Source organism: Nerophis lumbriciformis, linkage group LG08 (assembly GCF_033978685.3).
Source record: "Nerophis lumbriciformis linkage group LG08, RoL_Nlum_v2.1, whole genome shotgun sequence".
NCBI lineage: Eukaryota > Metazoa > Chordata > Actinopteri > Syngnathiformes > Syngnathidae > Nerophis > Nerophis lumbriciformis.
In genome coordinates, this window is record NC_084555.2 from 35,627,120 (window position 1) to 35,647,500 (window position 20,381).

Below are 20,381 nucleotides of genomic sequence, written 5' to 3' on the forward strand. Positions count from 1 at the left end.
TGGGTTAACAAAATAATAATATTAATAACGATTCCAGTGTCCACTGCCACAGTAGAGAGGTCTTTTTCTAAACTGAAGCTGGTCAAAAACTCACTCAGAGGCCTATGCACAGAAGAGAGGCTGTCTGATCTCCTTCTCCTCTCCATTGAAAAAGATGTAGTCATAAATCACAATGATGTGATCAACATCTACAGGGACATGGCCCCCAGAAGGTTGCTGCTTTAAGGCCCCCAGAAGGTTTGGTTACTGATTGTGCACTGATTTCACAGCATTTCATGGAAGCCCTGAATTTACATTGAGGAGCATATTTGGGTATGGGTGGCCTCCATCCTACAGCCCTCTACTGGCCCCTGGTCCATATTTTTGGCCCTGTATTGCGTTTCAGTTGTTTAGTCTGAGCATTAAGTGAGAAATACCATAAGTTACAACTTGATGGTGTTTTCATCAAGTTAAGGGAAGAAGGACAGATTTTCACATTGAAGTTTTTTCCATTTGGGTATTTATTTATTTTATTTTTTTCAAAGTTCATGTTGCACTGTTCAATGTTCAATATTAAAGTGCTTATCTGTAACAATAAATAGCCTAATAATAAACCAGTGTTTTGTTGCTTTTCATGTCTTCCAAGCCTATGATAATGTGAATTAACTCATTATGACAATAATTTGTTGACACAAAAGAAATGGCAATCACTTTTACCTACAAAGGACACACAGCTAAGTAGTTAGCTTCCTATTAGCAAATTTAATTTTACATTAATTTCCATATTGTGTAAAGGACCAAAAAAAAATGTCCTGCCCTTTTCTGACTTTGAGCCCCTGCCCCTCTATAATCATGTGCACGTCCCTGTATATCAATATGATATTAATACATATGCATGTATTAGTAACTATACAAATACAAATACAAATGTTGTATACAAATAAATAAATAATTTGTATAAATAAACACGTATTTGTAAATATATTTTTGACATTTGAAAATATATACAAATAAAATGTATAAATATAAAAATATGACATACAAATGAATCAAGATTTTGTATGAATAAACATGTATTTGTAAATATATTTTTGAGATTTGAAAATAAATATACTTGATTTTGCATTTGTATTTGTATTGAATTTGCATATGTGGATCGCTTTTTTGCTTTTGTGTCGATGAGACATTCCTCCCACAAACCAGATGCACAAATAAATGAGACCTACACACTCCCCTGAACAACCAGCAGAGGGCACTGCAGCCTGATAAGAGATCAGTATCTACATCGGTACAAGGTCATTAAACGGCATTGATACAATAAAATAGTCTTTCAGATTAACTGGATAAATTAGCATTAGCTAATACAACGCTAACGTTAGCTAGCTCAGGCTCGTTGTGCGTTCTCTCTGTAAAGACGTAGATTGTTTTTGTGCAGAGAACTCTGGGAATTTTGCATATAATGCTCTGTGACCCAGACCGCTCTGGCTGCAGTGTCCTCTGCTGGTTGTTCAGGGGAGTGTGCAGGTCACATTTATTTGTGCATCTGGTTTGTGGGAGAAATGTCTCATCGAAAGCAAAAAAGCGATCCATATATGCAAATTCAATACAAATACAAATACAAAATCAAGCATATTTATATTCAAATCTCAAAAATATGTTTACAAATACATGTTTATTTATACAAATTCTAGATATATTTGTATGTCACATTTTTATATTTATAAATGGTATTTGTATATATTTTCAAATCTCAAAAATATATTTACAAATACGCGTTTATTTATACAAATTATTTATTTGTATATCACATTTGTATTTGTATATTCATTAATATATGAATATGTATTAAAATCATATTGATATATATATAAGTTGATGTGAGACAATTCTACTTCCATAGTTACTGCCATTAAACTCTAAGTAAATATTATTTCCAAAAAAATAAAGGTTTCTCAGTTTGAACATTAAATATCGTGTCTTTGCAGTCTATTCAATTAAATATAAGTTGAAAAGGATTAGCAAATCATTGTATTCTGTTTTTATTAACGAATTACTTCGCGGAAATGAAACTACCAGTCAGGCCGCGAACAAATTAACAGTGATAAAAAACGAGGGTTTACTGTATTCTGTAAGGGTCTGTGATGTATGACAGATTGAAAAATAACGTTAAAGCCCAGCTTCATTGCATTTTTTATAATTATTTTTTCTTTACAGTTTTTTCATAACTATAATGGTGTCTATTTAAACAAATGAACTTGAAAACGTGAAAACATTCAGATGGTATTTGTAATTGGTGGGTTAAGTGTGCTCTCTGCTGATGAAAGTAAGGTATAGCACAAGGCTCGGTTTATGAACCTATACTGTATTAATTCTGAAAGTATCAAAGAGACTCGGGGTATACATCATTTACTTGAAAAGGGTTGATAAATTAGTCCTCCATCACTTCATCTCATCTCACCAACTGGTCCATAAAGAGTAAACAAGATTTTTCTGAACAATCTTTAAAAAGCTGACAAACTAAAGTGATACCATCCTAAACACCCAATAATGCAGCTTAATAACGGTACAAAATATGCAATCACATCGCAAAAGCTTATATCTTTAATAAATCCGCAACACATTTGGAAGCAGTAGAAATTGACATAACTGCAATGTAAGTTTGTTATTTGCAAAAATCTATTTAAGAATCTGGGGTAGCACGGTGGAAGAGGGTTAGTGCGTCTGCCTCACAATACAAAGGTCCTGAGTAGTCGTGAGTTCAATCCCGGCCTCTGGATCTTTCTGTGTGGAGTTTGCACGTGACTGCGTGGGTTCCCTCCGGGTACTCTGGCTTCCTCCCACCTCCAAAGACATGCACCTGAGGATAGGTTGATTGGCAACACTAAATTGGCCCTAGTGTGTGAATGTGAGTGTGAATGTTGTCTGTCTATCTGTGTTGGCCCTCCGATGAGGTGGCGACTTGTCCAGGGTGTGCCCCGCCTTCCGCCCGATTGTAGCTGAGATAGGCTCCAGCGCCCCTCCCCCCGCGACTCCAAATGGAATAAGCGGTAAAAAATGGATGGATTTAACAATCTACCACTAGGTGTCCTTATTGTGCTGGAAAAGATGGTGTCACACATTGTGAGGCCTTCTTAAAACATGTTGACTTATTTATGGCAATGATGTTCCAAAGTGTGTTCTAGAGTGCATGTAAAAGAAAATGTGGGTGAGGTTTTAAACAGAATGTAATGTGTACTACTAAAGGCTATGTAGCTGCTACCACATTCAAACAAGCTGTTCCACTGGCAGTCTGGCCTCATATTTAATACACTAAGGACGTTTAGTGTTCTTCAAAGAAAAATAAACTATTTTTCTAGTCTGCCAGCCATAGACAGACACTATGGAGGTGGAGGGTAGGAAGGCTGAGTGGTTCTGGTGCCGCCTGACACTTAAAGAGAAGGTGAAGGATGCCTTGTGAGCAAGTGGCTCCAATTGACAGAGGGTTGGTCATGGTCAGCCTTGTGAGTGGAAATCCACGTGAGAATGTAGCAGTTGGCCCAGCGAGGGTCACAAGAGGCCAACAGTCAGACAAAGGGGGCACTCACGGGGAAGCTGGATACAACTTCCTTTGATTTAACTCTTCATCAACTGGTTATCCATTGCAGTTAATAGAAGTGAGTGACTTGCTAAGGTCAAGGGTCGCAAAATAAAATGATCTCTAGTTTGATGAGTAAAGAGTGTCCTGCGTTGCTACAATAAAAACTCTAATTGAGTTAGTGTACGTAAACTCAAGAGGCAACCAGACCTCAACCGTCCTTGTGACTTTTTTTTTTTTTTTTTTTTACCAATTAGCCAGGGGCTGTCGGCTGAATGTGATTGGCTGCTTTAATGTCTAGGAGGGCCGTGGGGTCAGCGCTCAATCACAGTCTAGTTGGAGAGGTTATGTGTTTGAACGACTTGCTAGTTGACAGGGCGGGGATGGGGTCAAAAGGAGTAAGAGCGGGGGAAAGGACCCCTGCCAGCTCTAAAGAGTTGCCTTTTGTAGCCAACATAGTGTTTGAGGCGGCCAAGCCTTTCAGGACCCTCCGTGCCCCCCTCCCCTCCAAGCCCAAAACAGCTGATGACAAGGCCCCAGCTGCTAATTATCCGGGTGATAGAGAGTCACTGAAGTGGGCCTGTCAGAGCGAGGGGTGGCCCTTGTGTGTGCAGCGGGCTAACCATGAGTGAGGGGGATCATAAAGAAAGGCCGACCCTGGCCGAAAGTGATTGAACTCAAATCAATATTTCTTCCAGTTAAACAGTCAGTCTATTTTTATCCTCAAAAACTACAAATTATGTTGACTGTCACATAAACGCTGTATGCATTGAATTACAGCAACAGACTACAATTTACATGAAACGTGGTATCAAAGTATCATACATAAATACTAGGATTAGGACGACTAAAATACTTAAAGTAATCAGACTAATTACAGTTTTAATATTATTTAATCATGATTAATCACTATTTATTCTGTTTCTGTCATCAGTTCCTATTTGGTATTTTTATTTTCTTACAATGCATTGTTTCGTAATTTCTAAACACAGGCCTGCTATCTCCTGCTTCCCGCTATTTTTTTACTCTGTGCCTTATTTAGTTAGGTCACAGCACCGTCTATTTGTGACTTTTTATGTATCTTGCTGCTTCGTGTGAAATTATGATTTATTAATAAAGACTTTATTGATCCTCCAAGCAGCCATGTCTTTACATCCTGGAGTAACTCCAAACCAAATCAGGGCAACACATGACAGTTCCCCCATCATGACAGAGAAGTGTGGCTTTCCATGATGCGCATGTGTAAATAAAAAAAACTTAGTTACTGCCGTTAACATACAATTTTTGACAGCCCTAATAAATACTTGTCGCCTTTGTGAGTCTATCTTAGAGTAACATCTGGGATACAGGAGCAGTTCCGGTGGAATTCCATATGAAATAGTCCTTAGATTGGAGTTCACGAGCTGCATGCAAGCAGGGAAAAAATACTTTCAGTTTACAAAAAATATGTTTTGGAGCAATAGTTTTCAAAATAATAGCACAAACTTACAAGTCGTAATCTTTGGTTTGGCACAGGAATAGACCTGCACCGAGTGCTGATCCACACAGCATCCTGATAGCGTCATGTCAGGCACTTTAAAATACAACTTAAAAGCAAAAAAACAGTTAATCACTTTACAACAACGTATAGCTTACAAACACAGTGGTACCTCGGTTTTGTTAGTAATCTGTTTAAAAAAATCTGGGAAAGACCGAATTGTACGAAAACCAAAGCAACTTTTCCCATAAGAAATAATACAAACCAAAAAATTATGTTCCAGTTACAGACACCCAAAAAGCTTTTTATAAACAATAACAATAGTTTTACATACAGAAATCTATTTTAAAAATATATATAATTGACAAATTCAACTAAACATTACAAACACGGCGATGAGAAAAGGGGGTTATGCAGAAGCCACACATACTTTGCTAGGAGTTCTTTCTTGAATTCAATAGTGTTTCTCACCTTCTTTATAAAAGTGCTGGTATTCCAACTTTCTTTGTCCACATGGTGGATTATTTTGCAGTCTCTACATTGCCCGTGTGAGACAAGAACACATATATTTTTCTTTTTTTATGCATATTAAATTGTTAATGAAAGCCAGCAAAGGGTGGCTAACAATGCAGGCAATGGGGATTTGATCTATTCGGTCTATGAAGCCCTAAAAAACAATCAAAACCCTCAAACACCATTGTATATACATGCTGTAAGTATGTACATAATTTAGTAACAGACACATTCATAATAACATGTAATATTTACATATTTTGGTATTTATTTCACAACATTCACTATTTCCTTATTAAAATACAACTATTACCAAACATGGCAGACTTCATGAGAACATTATGTAGCAGTATTGCTCAGTGCTGAACAACAAATACGAAGTACAAACATAATTAAACAATCACTTTATAGTGTCTGCTCTCAAAACTTGTGTTTTCTGTTTAGATGTTGAATTCAGCATAATCCTCACTGAGGTTAAAAAAAAAAAAAAAACTTTTCTGGTTGATCCTCGCTTTGTCTCCGGGACTAAAGTGAATCTCAAATTTGACTAACTTCTAGGTTTATGGCCACAACCTTCTGCTACAAGTGAGATGCATGGATTATTATACAGATTTAATTTTTACCAACTCAGAGGCAATGCAGCAGCTCACCGGCTCAATATGTGATTACGGCACTGATAAGAGTAGTCCCTCTGCGTTAGCGCTTATAATAACAATGTTGTTAATACTTGGTTAATATTCAGGTCGTGACCTGTAAATGGGAGTATTGTTAGTGGTTTTTGGATGTTTCTTTACGAGGGCTTATTGGGCAGAATAGATTAATTCCATTAGCTGCATTGATAGTGGTCTTGTACAAGCCTAAAATTACAAATTAAATTGCATAAAAAAGAGAAAAACATGTTTTCTTGTTTGACATATGAATTGTGAATGGTAAGCTAAATTCCAAAAAAAGTGCAGTTCCCCTTTAAAACAGTAATACTAACCGTCGGGAGTTTTACCATAGTTATCATTAATACCGTTTATCTTTACATCCCTACCCAACATCTATCCATTTTCTAACGCGAGCGTCTGCCATCTTTGATCAGAAGTGGGATAAATCAGACAAAAACAGCCTGGTTGTTTTTATGTGTGTACCCCGCTTAAATCACCAACGTGTGGGATTCTTTGTTTGGGCACTCGATTCCGCGGAGTGAGACTAGTTTGTTAGGCACTATGTTTGGCCATACCATATCCATGATGGTATACCAAAATCGGGGCAAACTTTTGGTGAAAATGTATTTAAAAAATGGAATGCAAGGTGGGGCCCACAAAAACTGAGATACCACAGTACTTTACATTTCAAGATGACTTACACATTTGCCATTAAGTCTGAACTATTACCAACTTGTCATCTTTGAAAATATGACATATGGTGCAATATATATAAACTTGCAGATTTATAATTGCAGCAGTTTTGTGTATTGACCTACATTGACATAGGCGATGAGGTCTGTGCAAAGGGGGTCAGTCGGTCCTACTGCCGGACCAGAAAAGCCGATGTTGCCTTCCATTGTGATTTCACGAGATTTAGGAAACTTTTGTCCTGAATGTTAATGAAGGCAAAATAAACCCGTAGTTTTTTTTCTTCTTTCTTTAAAGAATGTATTCTCTGAGTAGCCAACTCTTACCGATGACCCACACAAGAAGGTTCTTCTCCTTAGAAACATCTAGTTGTCCAAAGCTCACTTTAACATCCACACACCCCATCTGAGGTCTGCACAAGAAAAATAAACATAATGCAAACGCAGTAAACAAAAATTATATTTGGATTTAAGGTAGTCTAAGATGCTTATATCATTATGGTGTTGATCTATGGTACAACATTACTTCCAATTTTGTCACCATGAGCTATATTTCACAATATTGTAGGGCTGCACAATTCTACTACAGTATAAATGTGATTGAATATTAGAATTGAGATTGCGATTCTCTGAGACAATTTTTCAAACACCATGTACAGGACCATGTGCTTTTTATTTAAATTAAATCACACTGTTTTACTATAATCATACTGCAAATATTGTAAGTTTCCTATCGTCTTGTCCTTAGTGTCTATTGTCTTTCTGCCGTTTTTAATGGGAGGTCCGGAAAGGGCAATCGACTGAGGAACTTTTTCAATAAAAATTAATAGAAAGTAGACAAATTTAAAAAATGTAATAAAAAAAATATTGGCACACTCGCATACTCCACAATACATTCATGCATGTAATGAACAAGTAAAAAAAGGAAATTATTAATGCGATCCCTTCTCTTGCGAGCTGATGAATTATAGCCATGCGTGCCTTGGTGGCCAGAGCAGTGACGCCAGGATGTTGGTTTGTGATGCAATATAGCACCTTCTTGACTAAATTGTCGATATTTAAAAATTTGATTGCATGTTGATGTAAATATAGAATACAATTTGTTTTCCCTTTTTTTGTGCAACTCTAGATACAGTAACTGTGGATTGATGCATACACTGCTTTTACGACTTACTGTAATTGTCGCTTGCTCGCAAAATCACAATATTGTGGAACCTCTTCTTTGGATTTGTGTGTTTTGTTTTTTACCCGCATATACTCCAAAAGAAAGAGCAACTGATAAAAGTACTATGAGAAGGAACATGAGGAGAGAATATACACTGAGAGTTGTATGAAAGTTTACAGTTAATACATACTTATTATCAAAGTTAAAATAGGATATTACTGTTGTTCTGTCTTACTTTTAAAAGTGGTTGTATTATTTGTATATTTGTGTGGAAATGAAGTGTGACAGTCAGATGTCATCAGTCTAAGTCAATTAACATTTGTTTTTCCTTACCATAAGTAGTGGTTAGCTTCTTCTTACACTTCTATGATGACTATATTGCCATAAAAATTGCCTGTATGGTTAAGGTTTTGTGGTGACATTTTAATTGTATAATAATATCTATAATTTAAATATTTCCAATGGAAATTAATTGTTTTGAAATGTGTACAAATCCAAGGCTGGCCAGTGACCTGTGATGATTTGTGTTTGACGTTACATTGTATTTCTTCACTGACTGATTAAATGACGATGAATGAAAAAATGGCGTAATACTAAAATATTTACCTGTTAAAAAAAGGCAGGTGTGCTTCACAGTACTCAAAACTATTCTTGACGCTTTCATGAAGTTTGAGAGTCACTGACACAAGCAAGTGGTTTTCCTCTTCCTTCAGTTGGTATGACCCCAGAATAGGAGGAACAGGGATCTGTGGAAAATGTTGGACGTATTTAACAAAGAAAAGGTGAACTTGAATGAGCTGTGTGTTTGTAACCTGAGATGTGTAGCCACAAAGTCGAAAGGGTTCCAAAGGAGGAGAGAAAGGAAACTTGTAAGGTCCAGAGAAAGATGAGCCATCGTCGTTATCAACACTGCATGCTGTTAAGATATTGGAATCCAAGGAGGTGACGCAGGGATGCACCAAAATATCCTGCAATGGTGATCCATTAGGTGGCAGAGTAAGGGTCACTGTCACATTTGGGAGCACCCCCTCCACTTCACACTGTTGATAGTAAAACAAAGTGCAATGAACAGACTGAGAGCAATAAGTACAAAAAGTAATTTTGCTTTAGAGCTTACTTTGCACATCACTGTGCCAAACACATCCCACGTATCTTGTCTACTTGGGTCACCATACTGTTTTGAGCGCACCGTTTCTGTTAGTGCTATGTTCACAACAGCACGTCCCTTGTGGAAGCCTGTTTTCCAGGCTGGCTGCTTCTGGTTCCCAGCAGGAGCGAGAACAGAGGCTGAAGCAAGTACCCCCAAAGAGGGCACATCAAGGGGTGTACCAAAGGGGCAAACATGCAGGAGCACAGTGGGCAGCACTGCCAGTCGAGAGGCTGTCACCTCACTATCGATCTTACCCCCCGAGTCCAGGAGAAAATTCTGCAAACCAGTCAAAAATGTGATGCCCAGGGAGACAGACAGCAGGTTGGTTAAAGGGGGCCGGGGCTCAGCCGGAACATCCACTAGACCTAGGCAAGCTAGGATGAGAGGTCCATGAGTGATGACCAATACTGGCCAGAGTGCTCCCTGGCCAGGACCGTCCACACACAACTCACGAACAGGTGTCCGTGGGCAACGACGACAATCATCTCTGAGAAGAACGAATGGCTTCTGTGGATCTGAGAGGCCGAGCTCAGTCAGCAGGAGTCTGAGCACAGTGTTGTCCTCTGGAACAGCGATATAGGAGGAGCCTGCTATTACCTTTGCACGGTGCTCCACCGTAGCAAACCTCCTGCGTGAGTGAACATGGAGCACAAGCAGATACAATTAGTGTGAGTTTGAGTTTATTTCGAACATGCAGGCATACAACATGATACATCACAATTTTCAGTTTCTCTATTCAACATGTTCGAAAAGGAGTAGGAAGAAAACAGTGACGTGCAGTCAGGGGAGGCAGGTGAGGCGGGGCCTTACGTGCCATCATGGAAATAAAAAAATGTAAATAGAAAAAAAAACAATTAAATTGTTATATGTATCCAGTGATTATACTATAAAGTTATTTTCCATTTAACTTCACCAGTTTTAGATTATGTTTATTCAAAATCGCTGAATTTTCACATTTGCCGTTCAAATACTGAGAAGAGACTTGCGGTGAGTCAGCAGCCAGTTGAGGCACTCACTGAGTTGAGCTTCACCGTGGATTGCGCAATGACTTGGCTAACTGCTGGCCTGCTGTGCAGTGAGACCGTATTGCTACATGAATCGTATTATACATTTCCATAGTTTAGTTAGCTGAGGTATATAATGTACAGTGTATTTTGTCAACAACTGTATGTGTGTAACGTATTTCTTGTGCTGAGCAATCATAAAACTGCTGCGAAGACGCACTGTGTGAGGCTCGCAGTAATCCCGCCTCCTGGTGGTAGAGGGCGGCAGTGATCCCAGAGATCATTCTTGCGACTACTCAGCTGCAGAAGAAGTGACAACAAGCAGCAACAGTTAGCAGCGATCGTTTATTTTTTCCTCTTGCCTGGACTATTAACATGGAGGATTACATATCTAAAATAAAACAGTTTTCTAAACTGGACTTTCAATCCAAGCAGGAGGTGATACTTGAAGGAAGATCTCCATCGAGACAGAGACTTTTAAAACTGAAGAAAGATAAGGAAGACTTCTATAAACAAGTTATCGATGCTTTTGTTCAGAAGGAGCGGCACATGGACTTCATTTATAAGTAAAGGTAAGACCATAATAACTTTTTTTTTTAAATTAAATGTGCTTTTTTGTGTGCTACAGTTTGTATGTGTAAAGTTAAAGTTAAGTTAAAGTACCAATGATTGTCACACACACTAGGTGTGGTGAAATTTGTCCTCTGCATTTGACCCATCTCCTTGCTCACCCCCTGGGAGGTGAGGGGAGCAGTGGGCAGCAGCGGCGCCGCGCCCGGGAATCATTTTTGGTGATTTAACCCCCAATTCCAACCCTTGATGCTGAGTGCCAAGCAGGGAAGAATGCTGGTATGAGCTTTTAAACATAACCCGTTAACTGCTGCCAATCAAATGGTGAATAAGATACTCTTTAGGGTTCTTATGTTTGTAAATCTGACTGTGATGAAGTCAGTGCTTCACCAGCCATGAACCTCACCGCACGTCACTGGAAGAAACAGAGTTTATTTAATCCAACCCCTTTTCCTTTACATAGCAGTTGCTAAAACTTTTGTTCACTTCCTGTTCTCAATTTATTCACAATATACTCCATAAGTAATAACAATACAAATGTATAAATAAATAAACAACAATTAGTGGTGTAAGTTATATTTCATATGATGAGATAAGTAAGATTATCTAGAAAATAAATGGATGGTGACGTCACAAGATATAGATATATTATTACACTATACATATGACCGTAGCTGTTACGGTCGTATGTAATTATATAAAAGACAGATGCAGAAATTAAAACAGACCAATTATTATAAAGATATATACGAACCTTGAAAAGCGTACAGACGCACTTCCCCCATTATCTTGAGAAATAATCCACAAAGCACGAAAACTCATTTATCCAGTTGCACCACACAAAAAGCTACAAAAACAGTGACAACTTTAAAATATGTCAAATTATACTTTCGTCATTTCATCGACGGACATATTACTGGAAGCATTGGCAACACACAGCAACTTACTTCCTGTTGCTATCTCACGTGACACAATACGCGCCAATCACCTGACAAAAACGCATGCGCACTGGCGAGGATTGGCCACCGTCTCCACCCTTCTCTACCATACAGGAAGCTGCTGGACTGCTAACCAGCGAGCTGTCAACAAAGGACAAAATTCAAGCAAATCCATGTGAAGGTCGGCGGCTGTGCCGACCTTACTCTCCTCCATCAAAGTTGTATTTCGTCACAGTGCAACATGGCCACGACTGCACAACTGTTCGAGGTAAAATGATTGCTGCTGTCCTGAGTCTGAGTTGTGTTAGCTCTCAGTGGCTAGGTGGCTAAACATCCTAGCTTTTTATAAACATGCATGCATTTATCTGTATATATTTGTACAGTATTTACAAAACGAACCACTATGCTGGGTTGGTGTGTTTAGCAGATTATATGAATTGTACAAAGCAATGTTTGTCGAAGTAGTTCAACATCTCCGGGATGCTTATAAATGGTGTTCTGGTTGCTCTGAGATGATCGACGTTATTATTTTTTTTATTTGTGCATATTAGGAGCCCTTTGATGCAGATGAGTACATTGAAAGATTGGCATGGAGGACCCCTGGTGGAGGCTCCAAAGGAGGAGCTGAGGCATTTGACCCCAAACGGTACTGTTACGTTATTTCTAAAAGAAACAACAAAACACTAAAAGACTGCATATAAACTTCCTACTTTTTCATCCGTAAAATATGCAAATTTATACATTCGTGTGCACAGTTGCAGAGGTCATCTTAAAGGCAAACTGCATTTTTGGAATGTTGCCAATCATTCACAAGTTGTATGTGAGACAAGCACACATATATTTTTCTTCTTTCAATGCGTTCTAACTGGTAAAAAAAAAAACGCTAACAAAATTCTGCTAACAGAGATAATGGGATTCGCTCTATTACGCCCATAAAGCGCTCTAAAAACATCAAAGATTTACATACAGTACATGCTGTAAGTTAGAAACAGGTTCATTAGTAGAGGTGTCGAAAAAAAAAAATAATAATTCAAATGAATTGCGATTCTGGGCAGCACGGTGGTACAGGGGTTAGTGCATGGGCCTCACAATACGAAGGTCCTGGGTTCGATCCTGGGCTCGGGATCTTTCTGTGTTGAGTTTGCATGTTCTCCCCATGACTGCGTGGGTTCCCTCTGGGTACTCCGGCTTCCTTCAACCTCCAAAGACATGCAGGTTGATTGGCAACACTAAATTGGCCCTAGTGTGTGAATGTGAGTGTGAATGTTGTCTGTCTATCTGTGTTGGCCCTGCAATGAGGTGGCGACTTGAACAGGGTGCACCCCGCCTTCCGCCCGAATGCATCTTAGATAGGCTCCAGCACCCCCCACGATCCCAAAAGGGACAAGCGGTAGAAGTTGGATGAATGGATGGAATTGCGATTCTTATTTGTAACGATTAAAAAGAAAAACACCAAATCTTTTTTGTTCTCTCTCAAATCTGTCCTGTCCAGCCACTCGGGTAAATCATATTGTTGAAACTAGATGCCCATATCTGCTGTACAGATTTACTTTAGCAAAAGAGAAGTGTGGGAATCGAATGGTGAGCCCCAAGAATTAAATCGAACTGAATCGTGTGGTGCCCAAAGATTCACAGCCCTAATAATAACAAGTAATTTTTCCTTTTTTTGTTCATTTTAAACATACGATGGTGCATTACTTACAAAGATGCATTGCATCGTTCAATATTTCCTTCAACATCAACAACAACACTACTAATCTTGGTAGACTTCATGAGAAACAACAAAGACTACTTTGTGGCGAATGATGATCCAGAACCTTATATTTTGAGCTTGAATTTATTGAGTATGAGTGCAGTAAGTGCTGGACAAGAAATACAAACTACAAACATAATAAAACAATCACTTACTGTACCATGTCAGCTCTCAGTGGCATGCCGACTGATGGGATGTTCATATAGTTTCGTTTAGATGAAGAATTAATCATCATCCTCACGCAGGTAATGAATTACATTTTTGTTTAAAATGTGAGCGCAAACTTGCATGTTTTCATGTCTTTCTCGCAATGTTCGGGTAGTTGTATGTGAAAGTTGACCAACTTCTCAGTTCATGGCCACAATCTTCTATACAAGTGAGAGGCATGATTTAAAATCTACAATTAAATTTCACCAACTCAGTGGTGATGTAGCAGCTCACCAGCTCAGTATGCCAATAGCTGCATAAGCTAGTTACTTCTTTGTAGTCATGGCGCCGCTATTAGTAGTTCCTCGTCGTTATCGCTTATAATAACATTATTGCTATTATTTGGTTAATATTTATGTCACGACATGTAAATAGAATATTGTTGGTGTTTTTTGGATGTTTTTTAGAGGGCGTTATGGGCGTAATTGATGACTCCCATTAGCTTCATTGTTAGCCACCTCAAACTTGCCGTATACTACAAATGACAATGCAGAAAAAAAGAAAGACATATGTGTTCTTGTCATACATAGGGATAGTGAATGATACGCAAAATCCCCAAAAAGTTCCCCTTTAACCCTGTAGTGCGAGTAGTAAAACATTTTGAATTCAGTTTTGCTCGCCGTTAATTAAGACAGTATAAAAGACAATCTGTTTGACAGTAAACAAAAGTTGCTTAAATTATATCTATTGGAAGCCATTGAAGTTTAGCCTTATTTCAGAATGTAAGACTTTAATAAAAAAAAGTATTTTATGACAAGTTACCTCAACTGCGCTGTTTGAGTGAACATCTATAAGTAAAACACAAGCTAATTGTTGACATTCATACAAATGTAACACAAATAGATAATCTCTTCTTACTTTTTGTCAAAGTAGCTATAATAGTGATGAAAGTAGGAGACTTCTGAGCATTACGAACATTTAAAAGTTGTTTCAGGCACAGTAAACCGCGGTTTTAATAATTTTTTTATTGCCGTTTTTATTTTAGAGACAAGTTAGAAAATGTGCCCACTGCCCAGAGAAAAAAAGGAAGATTCCAAAGCGGAATCTGTAGTTAATTTAGTCAAATGAATTATTATTATTATTATTATAGAGTTTTATTTGAAATAAGGACAGATATAAAAACATAGACATCTGAAATAGTTATCCAATGTATGCATTATAGTGTTTGTAGGCAAAGCTCATTTACAACACTTGTCCCCAACAACAACAACAACACAGATCCAACATCATTAAAATAGGAAAATAAAAAATAGAATAAGGCAAAGATGAATCGATAATAGAAATAATACAGACAAAGTGCAAACTAGATAAAAGCCAATAATAATAATAACACAGATAAAGTGCAGACTAGAAAAAAAAACAATTAGTAAAAATTAGTAAAAACTAAACATGGGAACACGATTGTTGCTCAACTAGCCATAATTTTGTTTGTTTTTTGAAAGTGACAAGTGCAGGTATACTTTTCAAAGTGTCAGGTAAAGAGTTCCATAGTTGTGGTCTTTTTTATTGAAAAGGCAGTCTGGGCAAAAGATGTTCTACGGAATGGAACGCAACAGTTGCCTTTTGACATTGCTCGGGTGGTAGATCTGGTGCCACTTTTACAATTACAATTACGTCTTTATATACAATATATGTACATTGCTGAAAATATAGCACCCTTTACGCTATGGAATTGCGTTGTTTATACTTGGTAAATTATTTACCATTAACACACATGCCACAACACTTAATTTATATGTGTGTTTATCCCTCTTGCCTTATCTACTTCCTCCATTATACTGTTGCCACCACGTCGTTGGAAGCTCGTAGTGAGGAGTCAGAGACAACGTATCTTCAGAGGCCACCACATTTGAGTCACCAACCCGGGGAATGAGTGTCTACTGGGAAAGGCTGGGAGATGTCTTTAAGCTGCAGCCATTGCTTTGGGAATTAGTCAGAAGATTATACACTCATCATTTTGGGATGTTTCCTGCTCCGTGAAATATGCTGCTGACTTAGAACATTTGCTCTGCAGCCTTGATGGCGCAAAAAATGCAGCCGACGAAGCTGCTTGAGCTTCTTAGGGCTGGGGTACCCAAGAATTAAGTATGTGACATTATTCTGAGACTAATAACAACTGTGTACAATAACTGTGAGGTCAGTGGGACAAGTTTAACAGTGTGGGACTTGATTACTTTTCCAGGCAAACTGCATGATTTTAAACTGTGGCTCATTCCCGTTGGAGTGTCTGCGTCTAAACAACACTTTTCTACCGCATTGCAGATTGTTGGAGGAGTTTGAGAACCACATTGAGGAACTGAAGCAACTGGATGAGAAGATTCAGCGGCGAGTTGAGAAACTGGAACATCAGTGTCACCGGGAGGCTAAGGAGTTTGCCCACAAAGTGCAGGACTTGCAGAGGAGCAACCAGGTGTGTTGTGTGGCTCACTTGGACATATCTTTTTGGTATTGTCAATATCAGTGGTTCTCAAACTTTTTTCACCAATTCCCACCTCAGTAAAAACTTGTCTTTCCACTATAATGACCAACAATAAAATACAGCAGCAAATACGTAGTCTTAAGTATTCTTTAAAAACAGCACAGAGGTTTTATTTAACATGTACCATAACCGTATCCACTCGGCATCCATAGCACCGGTCACCCAGGGGGCGGGGGTCCCCACATCTGCGGTCCCTTCCAAGGTTTCTCGTTGTTCCCATTGGGTTGAGTTTTTTTTTGCCCTGATGTGGGATCTGAGCTGAGGATGTTGTTGTGGCTTGTGCAGCCCTTTGAGACATTTGTGATAAGTAAACTTTGATTGGTTGATGATTGATGTTTACTTATTTTTTTGGCCACTGTAACATCACACACAGTTTGAATATAGACAAATAAAACACAACTTTAATCACGTGATTATTTGGCGTACCACTAGATAGCGCCTGCGTACCACTAGTTGTACATGTACCACAGTTTGAGAATCTCTGGTTTAGATACTTTCTGATTTCAGTGTAAAAACAGCACTTTTGGAGCATTGCCTATGCTTAACAGTTACTTTAAAAAAGGAGAAAATGTTGCCCCCATTTTTTATTCTTTACAGAATGTAGTGACATACAAGTTAAACAGAGTATTTATTTGAATACTTTAATAACATACATACAATTCTAAGTACAGTAAGACATTCACCAATACAAATGAAAATGTATAACAAACTTTCATAATTATTAAAATCAGCAGCAACAAGGTTTTACAGTACTTTGAGTGCAAACATTCCGTACAATACGCTCTTTTTCTCCCTTTTTTCTACGCACTTGAAGTTTCGTACTTTTCCCTTATTCGTATTTTCTCATCTAGACTCTGGACCATCCCGCGCAAGTATGTGAGTTGGGAATGAAGTTGGGCTCTAATGATTGATTTATTAATGAGGCAAAATTTGGCATGACACCCTTTTTAAATTTGATAGTTTTCTGGACGTTTCTTTCATCATTTTTATTACATGTGGTGTACAATGCATCGAAACTTCGAGTGCAAAATAACGTTTAAAATTCCCCGTGTGCTGGACTTATTTCAGCCTCAGAAGCACGTTGGAACAAAAGTACTTACCGGTAAGTCAATGGGAGAATACGCGCCAAGCCAAATTTGAAAGGCAATGCCCACATTTCAAGGTTGCACTATCCGGAGCCCGCATCTTGGGGGAAGGCGCGCCAAGACAGATAGGCCGCGCGCCCAGAATCTGCGCAACTGTGCAGCTTTTTCCACTTAGGCGCATGGGACATTAGGGCCCAATTCAATCAGAAATTGATAATTGATGCACAATTGTGGCGATGTCAAAATATCCTTACGATGGTGTTTAATTGTTGACCACCATGCAAGAGTCATGTATTAATTGAGCATGAATGTAGTAATTTAGACAAAGTTATTTGCAGAATATCACCTTCAATTGCTGCAGGTGGCTGAGTCTGCATCTTTTTGAGGTTAAGTGTAACCTAGGTAGTTTGGCCCTGTGCCTTTTTACCGCATTCCGCACACGAACGCAAACTCTGGTCGTTCGTAAGAGAGGCGAGTGTGGTGACCACTGAGCTAAAAGCCCGAGCTGGAAGCCCCGCAGCCAGCACTATTATTGAAGTTGTCAGGGAGTGAGTATTACCAGCATACACCTGGCGCAGTCATACTGGCTGACCCCCATTACACTCACCCCCCTTAACCTCACTCTCATCCGGGTTGCAGCACCAATTGTAACTAGTGTTATTTTCCTCTGCGTTGTGTGATTAATTGTTTTAATAACAACAACCGACAAGAAGGTTGCTGCTCAGGTGTCACAACAATTAATGCAGTTAAGGGGACACAGAGAGACAGACAAAGGCTCCATATATTGTGAAAACATCAGACAAACATCAAGTATTTTGTGTAATTATAATATTGATAAAATATTATATAATACAATACATTTCCAAGACATTATTGACCCAGTTACAAAGGTACAACCTAACTTTCGAGCGTTTTGGCCTGAGCCTTTTCGGTAGATCCTTATCTTCATCTGAAAGGATGGGTACTTTTCACACATTTGAATCAATACAAGATAGATAGATAGATAGATAGATAGTACTTTATTGATTCCTTCAGGAGAGTTCCCTGAGGAAAATCAAAATTCCAGCAGCAGTATACAGAATTAAGATCAAATTTAAAAAGTAAATAGAAATAATGGTGGTATATGTTATTGTTTTGCATCCCCTGTCATCCTAGTACCCCCCCTGCCCCCCAGAGAGGAGTTGTACAGTCTGATGGCGTGTGGGACAAAATAGTTTTTGAGTCTATTAGTCCTGCACTTGGGATGAAGCAGTCTAGCACTGAACAGGCTCCTCTGGCTACTGATAACGGTATGCAGAGGGTGACTGGCATCATCCATGATGCTCAGTAGTTTTTCCACAGTCCTCTTCTCTGCCACCGTCACCAGTGAGTCCAGTTTTATTCCAATCGTAGAGCCGGCCCGCCTGATTTATTTAACAATGAGCTATGCTGCCCTGTTATTATCTTGTTTTCTTACACTTCTGTGTCTTTCTGTACTGTATTATATACCTTGTTTTTCAGACTATAGAGCGCACCGATATATTAGCCACAACCACAACATTTTAGGGAAAATATAGTTCTATATATTAGCCGCACCGGACTATGAGTCGCAAATGTATATGTTGTGAAAGGAGTTATTTACACAGACATGTTCTGTAAATGTTTATTTACATACCAACGGTGTCTGTAGCACGGCAGTAATACGGCTGATCAAACAAAACTGAAGTAATCTTCATGAACCCACAAGCTGCTTAAGCTCGCTCTCCAATCAGCTAACAGAGTCAATAACTCCACAGTGACGTTTTAGTGAGTTTACTGCGGAATTTGGGAAACTGAAACAATACATAAAGAATGCCGTTGTAAGTTAATACTAGTAACGCAGACATTCGTAAACGTGTTAGCATATTAGCCAGGGCTGGGCGATTTGGCCGAAAACTATATCACAACATATGTTTTTTATACTGATCTATATTGATAATTATTGATACTTTTTATGACTTATTTAAGCCTGGGAATAATACTACACAGAGTAGTTTGGGAAGCTACTAGTTAAACCCACACATTGGAAGTGTCAGGATGTTGCCGCGCCGTCTGCATTAAAACCAACAAAACTAAAGAGAAGTTTCTGTTATTGAGTTTATATAACAAGATATCACAGTTTCTCTTCTCACTCCGTGCAGAGAATCTACAGGAAAACAGAAAGACGGCACAACCACAGTAGTGTTATGAGAGTGCATGCTCCTTTAAGAACGGCAGTGTGTACTGTTGAGTGAATGACGTCAGGGAGCGAGCGGTAGCAGCAGCGGTAGTGGTGACTGGCAAATGTGTCCGGTTGCGTCCTAACTGCGACCAAATAGTCACAAAACGACGGCATCGTCATTCCGACCCGAAAGCAGAGCTTAGCAGACCCATGCATCTTAGTCGTGGTTTTATTACCAAATTTGGAGGTGTTGAAATCGCTATGTAAAATCGCTAATGCTAATCGGTAGCATGTTTATGGTAAATCAAATGTAAATTATTTTGAGCTTGCACATTTTACAAATTGTAGTCTTACTGCACCTTATTCTTGCTATGTTGGCATGGAAAATTGCAACGTTACCTAGTGGAAATCTGTTTGAGTCCGCTCTAAGTGCTTGACTGCTTGTTTTCTGGCAAGGAAACAAGCAGTCAACTGCAAACTCTGCACCAGTTCATCAGAACTGGTGCAGAGTCTGCAACTGGTTGTGTCATCAAGTGCAACAAAGGTAATGAAATATGGCACTGTTTGATTTTACTCGGTATACAAGTATTGATTTCGGCACCCACCCCTAGTTATCTGTGCAGATGAAAAACTAGCATCAATTGTAACACCATCATGACAGATGACAAGGATTAGGTCGCAGTAACGCTAACTCATTTTCATGTACCACTGACAGTAACAAATATCTACTTAGTTTTTCTGTCTGCTTACTACAGTTTATGTTGGTATTATAACACATTATTGATACCCATCCCTACTAGTACACCTTTAAACGATTACATGACATCACCCGTTTTGCTTACCTTTTTTTCTCAGGTGGCCTTTCAGCATTTTCAGGAGCTGGATGAACATATTAGTTATGTGGCAACCAAAGTTTGTCACCTTGGTGACCAGCTGGAAGGAGTGAACACTCCAAGACAGCGGGCTGTA

General features: G+C 38.8%; 2 protein-coding genes across 2 annotated transcripts in view; one reads left to right on the forward strand and one right to left on the reverse strand.

Moving 5' to 3' along the window:
- Positions 1-1,915: 1,915 nt before the first annotated feature.
- Positions 1,916-11,754, reverse strand: ap5m1 (adaptor related protein complex 5 subunit mu 1). Its single transcript, XM_061968797.2, has 8 exons — positions 11,526-11,754; positions 9,165-9,825; positions 8,860-9,087; positions 8,654-8,793; positions 7,210-7,295; positions 7,012-7,124; positions 5,043-5,139; positions 1,916-4,956 (listed from the first exon to the last, which is right to left on the reverse strand). Exons 1-8 carry the CDS (start codon positions 11,591-11,593, stop codon positions 4,880-4,882), a joined length of 1,470 nt encoding a protein of 489 aa, XP_061824781.2. The 5' UTR covers positions 11,594-11,754; the 3' UTR covers positions 1,916-4,879.
- A 25-nt stretch (positions 11,755-11,779) lies between these two features.
- Positions 11,780-20,381, forward strand: part of exoc5 (exocyst complex component 5) — a 33,522-nt gene continuing 24,920 nt past the window's right edge. Inside the window, exons 1-4 of the mRNA XM_061968796.2 lie at positions 11,780-11,977; positions 12,261-12,355; positions 15,932-16,079; positions 20,268-20,381. The exon at positions 20,268-20,381 is cut by the window's right edge and continues 81 nt beyond it. Of these exons, the coding sequence (XP_061824780.1) occupies positions 11,951-11,977; positions 12,261-12,355; positions 15,932-16,079; positions 20,268-20,381 (384 nt within the window). The 5' untranslated portion in view covers positions 11,780-11,950. The remainder of the gene's footprint in view (positions 11,978-12,260; positions 12,356-15,931; positions 16,080-20,267) is intronic.